A 15598-nucleotide genomic window follows, 5' to 3' on the forward strand; every position below is an offset into this window, starting at 1 on the left:
ACTTCATAATAATATCTATTCTCTTTCTATGATCTGAGATACTAACCCTCTCTGGGGTTGTGGGATCGAATTGAGATTTTAATAAAGTTTATTGATTCATTAGGATTAATAATAATGTGTAGGCAAGTCTGTAAGAATATAAGTAAGTGCTTAGATAATTCATAGGGATCAATTTTATTTTATTTTAATAAAATTCGGTTGTCCACGATAGAGCTTCAATTTAAACAATTATGACGTCACCTTACTTCTAATCTTCTTTGAAAACTATAGAAGCCATTATCGCTATGTAACTTACAAATGACCTTATTAAAAAGAAGGTAGGTATTCAATTTATTAATGATTCTTCTCACACGACCGTGCGACCCAATTTCAATTTAGATTACAGAGGCTTAGTTACATTACGTTTTGACAAAGATTGATGGGAAATTCGCCATAAATTGACGTAGCAACACGTCACAGTCTCACATAGGTACTACTGGTAGGAAAGGAACTTACTTCAACAACTTAACTGTGCCCTCATCATCATCATTTCAACCATAGGACGTCCACGGCTGAACATAGGCCTACTTACCCCAATTATTTCCATATTGACAGGTTTGGTAGCGAGCGGTCTGCACCCAGTGCCTGCTATCTTTTTGAGGTCGTCGCTCCAACTTGTGCCCTAAAATACCTAAATAATACATATAGAGATTTATTATTCTTTGGTACTACTTATTTTTATCAAGGACTGTGATTCGTTTTAAGTACAGATAAAAATATTAACTTGCTCTGAAATTATATTTGATTAAAACATAACCCTCCTTCTGCCAAGTCGGGTAAAAACGTGCCGTAACGTGTCTTCTTAATTTATACGCAAAAACTGACATCTATCGTAAATACTAAATACCAATAACTTTAACGAATACGTGTATTTCCATTTTCCACACAATTTTAAAAAGCACAACATTCGTTGGTATAAATATTTCTCATAATCAACGTTAGATGGCGTTGCAGCGTCGCGGTGTTGATTGGCCAGCGCCATCTCATGTTGATTACCCATAATATCTTTACCAGCGATGATGTGCTTTTTGAAATTGTGTGCGTACCTTTATTAAAGTTATTTGTACGTACGATAGATGTCACTCTTTGGCACAAATTAAAATCAAATCGAATTTTCACAATTATTAAAAACAAACAACATAATTTATTATAACAAATTTATTTCCGTATACCTTCGTAAATTTTTTCTTGCGTAAGAAAAAATATTCTCTGCTGTGAGAAAACAACAACGGAACGCAATCTGTGGTGAATGAATGGCATTATTCATTCGTTCACTATACTACCCTTCCTTGTCTAATTCACGTCGTGTGAGCGAGAGGGCAATATCACTATCAAATCGATGAAACAATCAGTGTAGGGACCCCACAAATTATTATTTCAAATTCAGGACACGTCAATATTTTATTTAAATACCTAGAATGTTCTCATTCGGTTCTACATCCATCCTCTGTATCAGTGTTATTGACATATCTTCAGAGTCCTTAACTACTTCTTCTGAATCTAGGTACGTATCTATTTCTTCCTGTTTTATTATCATTTCAGGTATTTGATCCGTGACGTCATCCACATCTAAATTGATCTCACCTGTTTCTGAGTATAATTCTACTTGTATATTGCCTTCTTCCTCTTTTATTAACATTGTATCCTCACTTTCCTTCATTTCTTCCTCTCTGAAAATTAAGTCTGGTGGCATTACTTCATCAGTGGTCAAAACTATCTCACTGGGATCGATTGCTTCTTCTTCATCTGAAGCTGGCGGTTGAATTATTATTTCAACCATATGCTGAGTGAGGTTATGCATATCCGAATCAATCGCGACTGATTCCGAAACTCCTTCGTGGTTTTGATCATTTTCTTTCTTAATTTCATTTTCCGGTAAAAATACTGGAAGGCCGGCGTACATGATGGGTGTATCCGTATCCGCATCTTCCTGATTGATTTGCTTTGCCTGGTCATTTGCTAATTCGTCATTATCTTTAATCTGCGAATCATTAAGCAAACATTTATGCAAATCTGGCAATTCGATTCCTTCGAACTCTAAAGCAACGCTATCTTCATGGTATTGTTCATATTTTTGTGGGAGTGTTGAAAGGGCGTTATTGAATACTTTGGAATAAGGGGATAGTTTATCACCATCACAAACTTTATTGTTAAACTCCAGTTGAAATATTTGACAGCCAATAGCCCAGTTCTGAAAGCCTTTCTCTCTCATCCACGATTTAAATGTTTCTACTATTTCTACAGTTTTCATAGTTTGCTTTAATGTCAATTTTTGGTTTAAAGGTTTTGAAACAAACTTACTTAGAGTTTGCATAACTTTAGAAAAAAACTTATGCTTTTTCTTGTTACCAATTAAGAATTCATTTGGTATTCCAAAACCACTGAATATATTTAGCAGCTCTGTAGATACCTCAAATGGACAGTTTAGTAAAAGAGGCCTTATTAGCGTATACGACGTGTCGTAGTCTGAATACATAAATAAAAAATTGAAATTTCCAAATTCTTCTTTACGATCCATGAAGAAAATGTTAAGTTCTACGAATCGGTTAAAGCCTGGTCGTCCTAAACGACCAATCACGATTTGGTTGTCCATATCGGTCTCAAGTTTATGAATTCTCCGACCGTTTGCAACACAAACGTTGCAAGACAGCAATATGAAATCTAGATAAATAGTGTTTGTCACGTAATTTTTGTCGCTCAAAAAATGTACCATTTCCGTCAATCCACCGTGGTGTGATGATCTATGGAATTCAATAAGAACATCAAATGAATCTTCTACAGGAAAGTACCTTACGGCTGTCTTGTTCAACTCCCTGTCTTCATGTCGCTTCATTGTGAGAACTGCTGTTTTTTTCTCCCAAAACATTTCGGCATCGTGGAGTTCCGAATATTGTCCCGCATACCTCAGAGTGTCAAGTAGAACCTTATTAATATTCTGTCTCTTCGTCGCCCTAATTTTCGCTGTCATCGTTTTAACAACTTCTGTGTACTTTTGACGCGTCAATGCTAGATGCGGAGTACTGGCTATTAATTCGAAATAATTACATTTGGTCTGTTCATAGTCGAAATCATTGTCTGTAAGTTTTATTTTGCCCTGTTTCGCGGCGGCGGCCATAATGAATGACAACAAACGCGCACTGACTGAGACCGAGAGTGGGAATTACTGCGAATGGCGCATGGCGCGCTGTCAGCTGCCGTGTAAGCGAGACGCAACTATTGACGGTTTATGTTAGCTAGAAAGAGAAAACAAATGTTCAGTTGTTGCCGCTTTGACCGTCTTTGTTTTGGGCTGGTGGTTTTGGTCTTTATATGCAATGAAAAACCACATTTGAATTTTACAATGATTGAAAAGTTTATTTTAACACTAAAATGTTAATAGGTTTATTCAATATGATGCGAATAAACGCCATCTGTGGAATATTTATATAACCAGTTTGTAATGTTTTAAGAGGTGCCGTTTTGTTTCTAACTAACGAGACATGTTCATTGTTTGCGCTAGATGGCGTTAAAACACAGTTTTCTTATTAACATCATTTTAAACGACTATTTTAGCTGCCCTGTTTTTTTCAAATTATGTATACATAATTGTAAGTAGGTACTGGTTTAGTTTCGTAAATTATTATAGTAAATAATATAGAACCTTCATTATAACGAAATAAATTGCAACAGTTTATTGGCAGCATCAGACCATTGCACCACCTAACTTTAACGGTAACTATAACGATAACCGGTGCTTTTTGTATGGAGTTTGACAGATTTTTGACTTTTGTCAAAGTTAAAGTAAGATGGTGCAACTCAGCCTAAAACTTTGGTCATTAGACTGCAGCTGCCAGCTTGCAAACAAAACATAGTAGGTAGGTACCCGCGGTAATGAAATAACTTACAAATAACAAACCACGCTAGTTCTAGTCTAGAACTAGCTAGCTTACTGCCTTACACTAACTTAACTTTAAGTAGGGCACTTTTTGAGGGGTTATAAAAAGCTAGATTTGTTGGGAGATCTAGCTAGGCTAGAGGATGATCTTAACTTTAGGAAGTTACTAGATTTTGCCCGGGGCTTCACCCGCGTGAAATTTATTTTGTCACTGATCGTCATAAATTATAGCCTTATAGCTATGTTAATCTGGGTTATAAACAATAATACTGTAAAGTTTCATCAAAATCCGTTGAGTAGTTTTTGCGTGAAAGAGTAACAAACATACATCCATCCAGACATCCAAACTTTCGCATTTATAATATTAGTAGGATAAGTAACTTGACGAAATGGCTTATTTAATTCATGATGCACTACCTATCTTGAATCAAAATCGAGTTTAATCATTCCACTTTGAACGTAAATGGACAGATATTGGACTTCACTTTGATATAGTAAAATTACTCACTTGCCTAGTCACAGAATACACAAGTTATGTACGAGTACCTACCTATTGTAGTACCCTAGCTAGTTTAAATAGAGCTGTCAATCCGGGATGTCCCCGGCCGACCTAAATCCCCGGTGCCCGTATGTCGATGTTGACTCAGACCCGGTGCCAGATTGCCGCAAACCTTCATTGTTATAATCTGGAACATGTACGGGTGAATAAGTCATCTGGGGTTTACGTGTAACGGTATTTCAAATTCAACAGCGCCTATTAAAAGCGTCGTCGTATTTATTTGCTTGTGACTGTGACTGATAATGGGAACGTTCAGTGTCACAAACGTAATTCAAAAGCAACTTATTAGTGTAAATAAGTACTTATTATTATTCTGTGCTAATACTACTTTATACTAATACGACCAAGAAATGTTTTAAAAGTGACGTCGTCAAGTTTTTACTTATTATTCTTTACACATACACACAAGACGCAGCGCGAAATATCATTGCCTACAAAAATCGGACAGGGGCTAATTGTCTTCTCTATGAAAAAGTTCGTTTATTTCTTATCTTAGACAAAAAGACAGTATATACGAAAACTGACGATTGAAATAAACGATTTATTTATATGTAGGTATAACCGCGAGTATTTGACTTTAATAGACTTAAATAATAGGTAAAACGGCAGCCGTGATGCCTGGTGGTTCGTGTATCGATTTTCCCTGCAACGTAAAGAGTTAGGGTTCGAACCCGCGAGGGACAAACTTAGGGGGCCCTTTAGCCCTGGATCCAGTAATGCAGGATCCCGCAAAACTGTTGTCTGAAGACACAAATGTGCGTTTAAAATTCGAATTCCAAATTCCAATCGATCGGTATTTTGCGGGTCACTGCAAACGGGATATTCGCTGTACTACTAAACGGAATCCTGCAAAAAAACGGGATACTCTCCATGTGAAAGAGCCTTTATTGTAATGACAAACGAGCATACTTACATCCCAAGTTTTCACGTAAAATAGTACACTGACGATTTGCTAAAGGTCGCGGGAAGAACCTGGATGCGGGCAGGGCAGGACCGGTCGTTATGGAAATCCTTGGGGGAGGCCTTAGTCCAGCAGTGGACGTCATTTGGCTGAAACAAACGAACGAACGAAAGAACGAAATTATTCTGAGACGTTGAGTCATAAAAATCACTTGACTCGTGAATGATATCAATAATCACCGAAGGATATAGAAGGTTATTCTAGTAATAGTTGTTGTTGTTGTTTTTTAATGATTTTACTTAAATAGCCCACTTGAAAGTTATTTTATCATTAATCAGTTTTATAATCAAGGGACTTAATCTTACCGTTTGAGAATTAAATATAAATAACAGTCTGGTTAGATTTGGTTCAGTAGTTTTTTAGTACCGAACGAGGAAACACTTGGTAAATATCTAGGTTTAATATAAATAAAAAAATCTTTGGATTATTTCACAAAGCGTCAGCTAGCTCCAAAGTAAGCAACTTCATGCTTGTGTTATGGGTGCTGCTAACTTATATACGTTTTAAATACTACATTTATACAAAGCAAAACCCAGACCAGTCACAGAAATTCATCTTTACAATTTCTGCCCGGGAATCGAACCCGGGACCTCTCAGCATAGTAGTCCGTTCTGAACCACGACACCAAATGGCCGACAACCATGCTCGCAGAGCTGATGGCCGCTGGGGCAGAAAAGTTCTCGAGTGGCACCACAGGTACCCACGGGCCGGAAGACGTAGTGTGGGCAGGCTACCCACTAGGTGGACCAACGATCTGGTGAAGGTCGCGGGAAGTGCCTGGATGTGGGCAGCGCAGAATCAATAAATTGAAACGAAAGAACTCATAATGTTGTTGAGTTATTATAATTATTTTATGGAATAATATTAAGTAATAATTATTTCTTGCAGATCATAAATCAAAATGCGTTTATCAGTGGTGCTATTGTGTGTTGTCATATTCGCATGTGTGAACGCGAGAGCTGGAAGATATTCCCCAGAACAGTTAAAAAAGTAAGTATTCTGGTTTTTTACTATCTTTAAAACTGTAACATTTTGCGTACTTTAAAGTTGGTTTAACATTTTGTATGAGTTGCCAAAAATCGGAACGGCTGAACCGATAAATAGCCAAATTGTCCTAAAATATTTATGAAAGTACCTACTACAGGAAAATTTTATTAAACGGTGTGAAAAAAGTTTTAGCGGCAGTAGAAGCGGAGCTGGCAGTGGCAGTGGCAGTGGCAGCGGCAGCGGCAGTGGAAGCGGCAGCGGAAGTGGAAGCGGCAGCGGCAGTGGCAGTGGCAGCGGCAGTGGAAGCGGCAGCGGAAGTGGAAGCGGCAGCGGCAGTGGAAGCGGCAGCGGAAGTGGAAGTGGAAGCGGCAGTGGAAGTGGCAGTGGAAGCGGCAGCCGAAGTGGAAACGGAGCCGGCAGCGGCAGCGGCAGTGGCAGCGGAAGTGGCAGTGGAAGCGGAAGTGGCAGTGGAAGCGGAAGTGGCAGCGGCAGTGGAAGCGGCAGCGGAAGTGGAAGCGGAAGTGGCAGTGGAAGTGGAAGGTAGGTGCTTAGGTAGTTAAGGCATGGTGTAGTGTAGGGTAGAATAGGGAGGAGAGCGGATAGAGGAGGTGGTACAAAGTTCACCGGGCTAGCTAGTTGTAAAAATATGTCGTTAATATACTTTTTTATACTTGCGAAATATGACAACCGACTTCATTCTATTCTAATTTGTTTCTCTAACTAGGAACCTATGGTCGACAATCGTCAGACACACGAGGGACTTGAATGGCCTTAAATGGGACGAGCAGTTGCAGTTTGTTGATCTCCTCAGCAGCACCAACCAAGAGCTTTCTGTAAGTCTTCTTTTACTGCCAAAGTGGAGAGGAAGGATTTCATTATTTACTAGCTTTCCGCCCGCGGCTTCGTCAGCGTGGAATTTTGTCTGTCACAGAAAAACAAAATAGCGCGCGTATTTGCTCACCGTTTAGACCTACCCTGGACTACGACAAACATTTTAAAACCAAAATCAGCTCAATCGGCCCAGCCGTTCTCGAGTTTTAATCATACTAACGAACATCAATTCATTTTTATTTATATGTATAGATAGATAACACCTCTCCGCTTACTTCGCTCAATATCGTTTCTCTCCGCTTTGGGCCACAGCTATTTTCTACTGAGCTAATAGGTGGTAAAAAAGGCCATGTCTATCAAAGATATTTATGACATTACAAGCATATAACTATAGACACCTATACATCACACGTTTTGGATGCAGGCCGCTGCTACCCGAATAGCAACCGACCAATCTGGAAATCATTGGGGAAGGCCTATGTTCTCTGTTTGTCCTGTGGCTGATAAAATGATGAATTAATATGTAGATGAATGAGGTCTTTTTGAAAACATCAGGCCTCCCCAACCCGTTTAGCAAGAGTGAGGCGTGTAGACCAAATCCTCCATTCTTTTTCTTCTGCCTCGCCTTATACCGTGACGCGGGGTCGGTTTCCCATTCATGCGCCACCATTTGATTCTATCTGACCTGATTCTAGACTTACTTAATCCTCCATTTCCTCTGCTAAATTAGCCGTGTTCCTGAATTGGAGACTTAATGATCTTTATTTATATGTTCGTAGGAAGCCAGAGGCTACAATCACCAGGTCTTCGACAACCGCAGGCACCTGGAGGGCCAGGAGTAGGTCTCTGACTCTCTATGGGCGGACGACTTGGGCGGGCGGAAGGACTAAGGGCCAGGTCTATGAAGAAATGAAATGAAACCTTTATTCAACTTTGTGAAAAATCTGGCACTTAGGAACATAATTTACTAAAAAATCAAATTATAGTGTCAATAAAATAATAAACAACTTTGTCTGTATTTGACCCCAATCTCATGATGATGATAAGAGGTCATAGCAAACTTATAAACCCGGAACGGGATCGACACCGTATCGCCTTTCGCCGCGAGGCGAGGAGTGTGCGTTGGAGTACGGAGTTGTGGCGACTATCCGCCACAATCTTAACTTGGACCCCCGCCTTAGATTTCTGAGCAATCCGCTTCCGCTCATGAAATTGGGCCAGCTCCGATTGACCGAACAAACGTTCGGCGCATGCGCGCTGCCGCCGCGGCACGCCTGCGTCGCTCGCGCACCCGTGGAGACGTATGCTGCCGTCTCGCTTCAACGCCGCTCATCGTTCCCCGCTCACTCATAGCCGTTGAAGAGAATTGGAAAATCGATGACACACTCTGTCTTCCGCGATCGTTGTGCTAACATCATTTGAATAATTCTCTCGATATAATTGTATTTTAATTAATTATTTGTTACTTGTGCCGTTAAATACAATTCTTAATTCGTTAATAATATTCTTCATTCTACCGTGTTCGTTCTTCTATCATTTTCTCGTCTGTACTACCTAAAAATAATCTTAGTGATTATTATAATCGGAACATAATTCCGAGGACAATATATGGTCGGTTATTGGCAAATAACCCCCCATATCTGGTGACCCCGACGAAGAAGAAGAAGAATATTACATCAAGAATTCTACAATCAGATTGGTGTGTGGTTTGGACACAAGCGGTGAGCGATTTTTTCACATACTAAAAATGGGCAACGACGAAATTTTAAAAGTGAGCGTACGAGTCCCGCCCTTCTGGCCTGAGGAGCCTGCGTTGTGGTTTGCCCAGGTTGAATCACAGTTTGTCCTATCGGGTATAACTAAGGACGAGACCAAGTTCTACTATTTGGTCGCGCAGTTAGACCACCAATATGCCATCGAGGTGAAGGACATCATCACCAACCCGCCTCCTACGGACAAGTACGAAAAGCTGAAGTCCGAGCTAATTAAACGACTGTCAGCTTCGCAGGAAAAGCGGATTAAGCAGCTTCTGATGCACGAGGAGCTGGGCGATCGGAAGCCGTCTCAGTTCCTGCGTCACCTGTCGGGTTTGGCTGGTCCCTCGGTGTCTTCTGACTTCCTGCTTACTCTGTGGTCCAGCAGGCTGCCGCAGAACATCCAGACGGTCATCGCCTCTCAAATGGACCTCGATAAGGACAAACTGGGTGAGTTGGCTGACAAAGTATACGAGATCGCACCGTCAACTCCGCAAGTCGCCAGTACTTCCTCTGCTGCAGTACCCTACGGAGACATGGCACACCAGATCGCAGAGTTGACCAGGCAAGTGGCTATGCTGACCAGCAGACTTGAAGATTCCGACAATAGATCACGTTCGAGATATCAGAACAATCGTTACAATCGCTCACGCAGCCGCTCCAGATCAAAGCAACCACCACCTGACCATCCACACTGCTTCTACCACTTCACATACGGCACTAAGGCGAAGAAATGTAAGCAGCCTTGCAGCTTCCCCTCGGAAAACTCCAAGGGCGGTCGGAAGTAGCGGCCCACGACTGCCCCTCTGCAACAGGCCGTCTTTTCGTTACGGATCGCACATCAAAAATGCAGTTCCTTGTGGACACTGGCTCAGACCTGTGTGTTTTTCCGCGATCCGCTATCAAGACGCCCTGTACTAAGACCAAGTATGATCTCGTCGCAGCGAACAACTCCATCATCCACACTTATGGACCTGCACTACTACACCTGAACTTGGGACTCAGGCGAGATTTTACTTGGAACTTCATCATAGCAGACGTTTCGAAGCCTATCATCGGTGTAGACTTCCTGAGCCATTACAATTTGCTTGTAGATTGCAGAAACCAACGTTTGGTCGATGGAATCACAGCCCTGTCCGTAGCAGCTGTTACTTCTGGAAATTCAGACGATATCGCTTCTGTCAAAGCCGTCACCGGTGAAACCGAGTTTCACACACTTCTGCGCGAGTTTCCAGAGATTACCAGACCGGCAGGCGTTCGTTCTCCACCCAAGCATAACACACTGCACCACATCAGAACCAGCCCTGGTCCACCGGTATCTTGCAAGCCTCGACGTCTTGATCCAGTTCGCTCCCAAGCAGCGAAGAAGGAGTTCGAGGACATGCTTGCGTGTGGTACGGCTCAGCGTTCGGAGAGTCCCTGGTCTTCTGCTCTACACATGGTGAGGAAGAAGGACGACGGATGGAGACCATGCGGCGACTATCGTGCACTTAATTCCAGGACTATTCCAGACCGGTATCCCATTCGTCACATACATGACTTCTCCTACCAGCTCTCAGGATGCACTATCTTCTCCACCATCGACCTTGTGAAGGCATACAACCAGATTCCGGTAAATCCAGCGGATATCCCCAAGACTGCCATCACCACGCCGTTCGGTCTGTATGAATTCCCATACATGACGTTTGGGTTAAGGAACGCTGCACAGACCTTTCAGCGATTCGTCGATGAAGTTCTTCTGGGTCTTGACTTCTGTTTTGGGTATCTCGACGATATCCTGGTGTTTTCCAGCAGTCCAGAAATCCACCTGGTCCACCTGCGCCAGCTATTTGAACGCCTGAGAGAATACGGGATACTGGTTAACACTTCAAAGTGCAATCTAGGCCAGTCTGAAATAACGTTCCTCGGCTATCAAGTCTCTGCAGCTGGAACTAAGCCCCTGGAGACTAAAGTAGAAGCTATACAAAACTTCACAGCACCGAAGACCGTCAAGGAGCTTCAGCGTTTTCTCGGTATGCTTAACTTCTATCGACGCTTCATACCGAACGCCGCCAAGATCCAAGCACCTCTCACCAGTATTCTTACTGGACCTCGGATCAAAGGTTCACAGCCCATCACCCTGACACCAGAAATGCTGAAGTCGTTTGAAGACTGTAAGACTTCCTTATCGCAAGCCACACAGCTTATTCACCCAGACCCTTCTGCCGATCTTGCTATAGTCACGGACGCTTCTGACGTAGCTATTGGAGCCGTGCTACAGCAACTCAAGGATCAAGTCTGGCAACCTTTGGCTTTCTTCTCTCACAAACTGAGCGCTTCCCAGAAGAAATACAGCCCGTACGATCGAGAGTTACTTGCAGTATATGAAGCCATCAAGTACTTTCGACATATGGTTGAAGCCAGAACATTCACTGTGTTTACGGACCACAAGCCACTCACATTCGCATTCTCGCTTAACAGAGACAAGTGTTCGCCTAGACAATTCAGGTACCTCGACTTCATCGCGCAATTTACCACGGACATAAGGTTCATCCCTGGACGCGACAACATCGTCGCCGATGCCTTATCACGAATCGAAGAGGTAACTTGCGCCGTAGACTACGAGTGCCTTGCACGTTCTCAGGAGAGTGATCCAGAGCTGAAAGAGCTCCTCAAGCACGGAACAGCCTTGAGACTGCAAAAAGTTGCCACTGAGGCGAGCAGCACGCCTGTCTATTGCGACACGTCTCTGCCATCTCTTCGTCCGTACATCACACCCGAGTTCCGCAAGCAAGTTTTTGATGTGCTACACAACTTACATCACCCAGGAAGTTCAGCTACTGTGCGACTGGTGACACAAAGATTTGTTTGGCCAGGGATTCGCAAGGATTGTAGAGAGTGGTCTAGGCAATGCATAAAATGCCAGAAAAGTAAAGTTAAATACAATTCTTAATTCGTTAATAATATTCTTCATTCTACCGTGTTCGTTCTTCTATCATTTTCTCGTCTGTACTACCTAAAAATAATCTTAGTGATTATTATAATCGGAACATAATTCCGAGGACAATATATGGTCGGTTATTGGCAAATAACCCCCCATAGAGTTTTAAACGCCTCGAGTTGATACGGTTACGATCCGTTTCTGGGTTGATAAGTGTGCTTCGTCCTTTTAACCAACGATATAATGAAGGAAGGTCACCGGACCTTTGATACGGACAGCGCAGGACTGTTCGTTGTGGGAATCCATGTCCCGTAGTAGTCATTGAAAGTAACGACGAATGACGACACAATCTGACTTCAAAGTCACTCAACTAGGTGCCCAATAAGGTGCTTCCCTCGACCTTTAATAGATCGTGAGACATACAAACCGCGCTCGGTGCGTTTCTATGAAGATGACCTACTCATTTGTATTTACTCTGGTGGGATTTAGTGTGATGGCAACATTGGCAACGCGCATACCTACATCATTCATGACAAGTATGAGTTTAATTATTGTTTAAGTTCATTCTAGCATTTAGTAGGTAAATGTTGCGTCATAAAGTCACTCGACCCTCGATACCAGTGAATCCCCGGAGGATAAAGTAGGTAATCCAGTAACAGATGCTTTCCGCTTTGCACTGGAGAGAAGTCGTACCTTAACTTCGAACTCCTCCTATGAAATGTTCTTCTGATTAATTTCGTTGTGGGTCCAATGACAGTTTAACTTTCCCCCGGGACAAACTTGATCTTCGCTGGTTGGGTTTTTAATGACGGTCAAGCTGTAGATCCTGGCTACTCAGGAGTTGCAGCGGTGGAACGAGAGCTGGTGGGAATAGTCCCGTGACAGATTTTTTGAATACTTTTACTAAAAAACAGTCCACTTGTATACTTTGAGCGCATAGCTTGTAGTAGGAAAACGTAACTAACATGGACTTTACCAGACAGTGTTATAAATTGCTCTCTGGGTAGATTTGGTTTAATAGTTTTTTAGCTTCGAACAAGGACACATTATTTTGGTAAATATTATTTAAATTATTTTGCTTCCTATCTCATCTAATTTTAAATTTATTTATACCTCAGACACTGACTGAACTTAGTCAGTCAGCAGTCGGTTATCTAAGTGCTAGACCTAAAACTGGAAATATTGATTGCAGATCAGAATGCGTTTGTCAGTGGTGATAGTTTGTGTTTTCATCTTCGCATGCGTAGACGCAAGAGTTGGCCAATATTCCCCGGAACAGTTAAAAAAGTAAGTGCTTTCCTCTTTTTCGACTTTAAAACCTGAAATTTACTTTTTATTTCTCCCACTAGGTAGACCGACGATCTAATGAAGGTCGTTTGAAGTACCTGCGAGTAGCGCAGGAAATAAATTTTTGGAGGAGGCCTTTGTCCAGCAGTGGACGTCGTTTGGCTGAAACGAAAGAACGAATATGGTATTTGACACCCAACTTTTTTCGATTCTAAATTTTTTTTTTTTTTCACTAGCAACCCAAAACTAAAATGGTCGAAGATCGTCAGACACACGAGGGACTTGAATGGCCTTGAATGGGACGGACAGTTCCAGGGTGAAGATATCTTCAGCAGCACCAACCAAGAACTTCTTGTAAGTACAAGTTTACCTACTAAGTAAAAGGGTTGGCCTGCCCAAACTATCTGGCCAGAGTGTGGGTAGAGTGGGCAAATGTAGCAGGAAGGCGCTGGATGCAGGTCGCTCGCTACCAACCGGGCGATCGATCTGGAAATCATTGGGGGAGGTCTATGTTTAACAGTGGACGTCCTGTGGCTGAAATGATGATGAATTCTACAGCCTTATTCGTACTCAAATTGCCTCTGCTAAATTAGTCGTGTTCCTGCTTCCTGCAGTGGAAACTTGATGATCATAAACACCATCTCAAATTTTATAAATTATTATGTTCTTAGGAGGCCAGAGGCTACAATCAGCACGTCTTCGACAACCACGCACAGTTGGATGGCCAAGAGTACGTCCCTCGCTCTCTGTGGGCGGACGACTTCGGCGGGCTAACGGATCTGCTGCAAACATAAATTGCTTAAAAATAAAATTACTTATAGTAAATGACTTTGTCTGCATTTGACCTCAATCTCACAAGTCTACTACTACAGGTCTATCAAGCCCTGTGTGAGTCTCTTATAAGTTATTGCATATCCTGTTGGGGAGGTGCTCCCAAATCTAACATGATAACTTTAGAGAGGGCCCAAAGAGCTGTGTTAAAAGTTTGCACTTTTAGACCTTTTTCCTATTCCACGACATTTTTATATAAAGATTGTCAAGTACTTACAGTTCGTCAGCTGTTTATTCTTTGTACTATTAAAAGACAACATCAGTTATTGAATTTTGAGCCAGAGAGGATAAAAAGTATAAAAACCAAGAGTCGTAAAGACATTGTTATCGAATCTAGAGTAATTTCAAAAACAAAATTTAGTAAAAAATTTTGTTCTTCCATTGGACCATTTTTGTATAATAAAATAAATAGACATCTTAAAATTTATCCATTGAGTAGGTATGAATGTAGCACAGCTCTTAAGGCGTGGCTACAACAGAAAACATACGATGAGACTGAAGAGTTATTGACTGTGATTGAATAGTCAATACTTCTTATTAACTTTAAGTCAAATCATTACTATTTTCTTCTACTTCTGTAATTTATAGTCCTGATTACAAATGCCCTTTATCATTACACTCAAGGGAAATATGCTTTATAATGCATTGTAATGTGAATAGATTTTAATTTTGTTAAACTTGTTATAACACGTTTTGTTTCGAGATACCTACCAGTGTCAAAAATTACATTTACCTAGTTACTTAGCTATAAAATGTATCTTTTTGAGAATTTTCGCTATGGGAAGAGCGCTTGCTTATCCTAAAATACAGGGCTCTGCCCTAACTTAGCAAAGCAAAAGCGAAGCAAAGCTCAATGTTTTTAGAATCATAATATTTTGTAAGATACATTAATGTCTGTACTTAAACATTTGTTGCTTGTTTTTATATGCATGTACTTACTTTTGAATAAATAGATTTGTATTTGTATTTGTATAATGATGTCCACCAATGGCTACAGATCTATAGACTCGGTGTGACTGTGGGTAGGTCTCCCACTCGGTGGACCGACGATCTAATGAAGGTCACGGGAAGTACATGGATGCGGGCAGCGCAGGACAGGTTGTTGTGGCTAGCCTTCAATCAAAGGAGTGCACTAAAATGACACTTAAAATGCCGAAAAACATAGCGCTCAAAATTGTTTTCATAAAAATGTACTAAAGTCCTAACTCTACACTAAATGCCTTCGCAGTACACCCTTTCCTTCACCCTTACTCTTACGTCACTCAAAACTAAACACCAATCACTCCAACCTCCTAACCTAGAATGCGGCTCTAACCTCCCTCCATCTCAACATTTGCTATGTACCCGTGATACACTGCCGCACATACATACAGTATCTGGCAGTAAATTTGGGCGCTCGCCAAATGCAATGCTCATCCATTATGTTGACTCGGCACTGCACGGGAAGTGGCACGTTTCCATTCTTTACGACGGAACGAGAAATTCTCGGCTTACGTTTTATAGCTTGACCATTAGAGCCGTACTACTCCCGAAGATACTTAGAGCCATTTCCCAC

General features: G+C 41.6%; 2 protein-coding genes and 1 long non-coding RNA gene across 4 annotated transcripts; 2 read left to right on the plus strand and 1 right to left on the minus strand.

Annotated features, from left to right (window-relative positions):
- Window positions 1–1182: 1182 nt before the first annotated feature.
- LOC135083457 (uncharacterized) lies at window positions 1183–3168 on the minus strand. The gene is made up of 2 exons (XR_010259610.1): window positions 2829–3168; window positions 1183–2020 (listed from the first exon to the last, which is right to left on the minus strand). It is a non-coding gene; the product is annotated as an uncharacterized LOC135083457 (long non-coding RNA).
- A 2560-nt stretch (window positions 3169–5728) lies between these two features.
- LOC135083380 (uncharacterized) lies at window positions 5729–8344 on the plus strand. 2 transcript variants are annotated; one of them, XM_063978118.1, is made up of 5 exons: window positions 5729–5817; window positions 6322–6423; window positions 6607–6960; window positions 7145–7253; window positions 8031–8344. In XM_063978118.1, exons 2-5 carry the CDS (start codon window positions 6335–6337, stop codon window positions 8091–8093), a joined length of 615 nt encoding a protein of 204 aa, XP_063834188.1. In that variant the 5' UTR covers window positions 5729–5817; window positions 6322–6334; the 3' UTR covers window positions 8094–8344. The 2 variants fall into 2 exon arrangements, with proteins under 2 accessions (XP_063834188.1, XP_063834189.1); XM_063978119.1 differs by having other exon boundaries at window positions 6613–6960; window positions 8031–8339.
- A 4560-nt stretch (window positions 8345–12904) lies between these two features.
- LOC135083398 (uncharacterized) lies at window positions 12905–14037 on the plus strand. The gene is made up of 4 exons (XM_063978137.1): window positions 12905–12979; window positions 13118–13212; window positions 13449–13566; window positions 13884–14037. The coding sequence occupies exons 2-4, from the start codon at window positions 13124–13126 to the stop codon at window positions 14004–14006; spliced, it is 330 nt and encodes a 109-aa protein (XP_063834207.1). The 5' UTR covers window positions 12905–12979; window positions 13118–13123; the 3' UTR covers window positions 14007–14037.
- The last annotated feature ends 1561 nt before the right edge of the window (window positions 14038–15598 follow it).

The sequence above is a fragment of the Ostrinia nubilalis genome, chromosome 23, assembly GCF_963855985.1.
Source record: "Ostrinia nubilalis chromosome 23, ilOstNubi1.1, whole genome shotgun sequence".
In the NCBI taxonomy this organism is placed as follows: domain Eukaryota; kingdom Metazoa; phylum Arthropoda; class Insecta; order Lepidoptera; family Crambidae; genus Ostrinia; species Ostrinia nubilalis.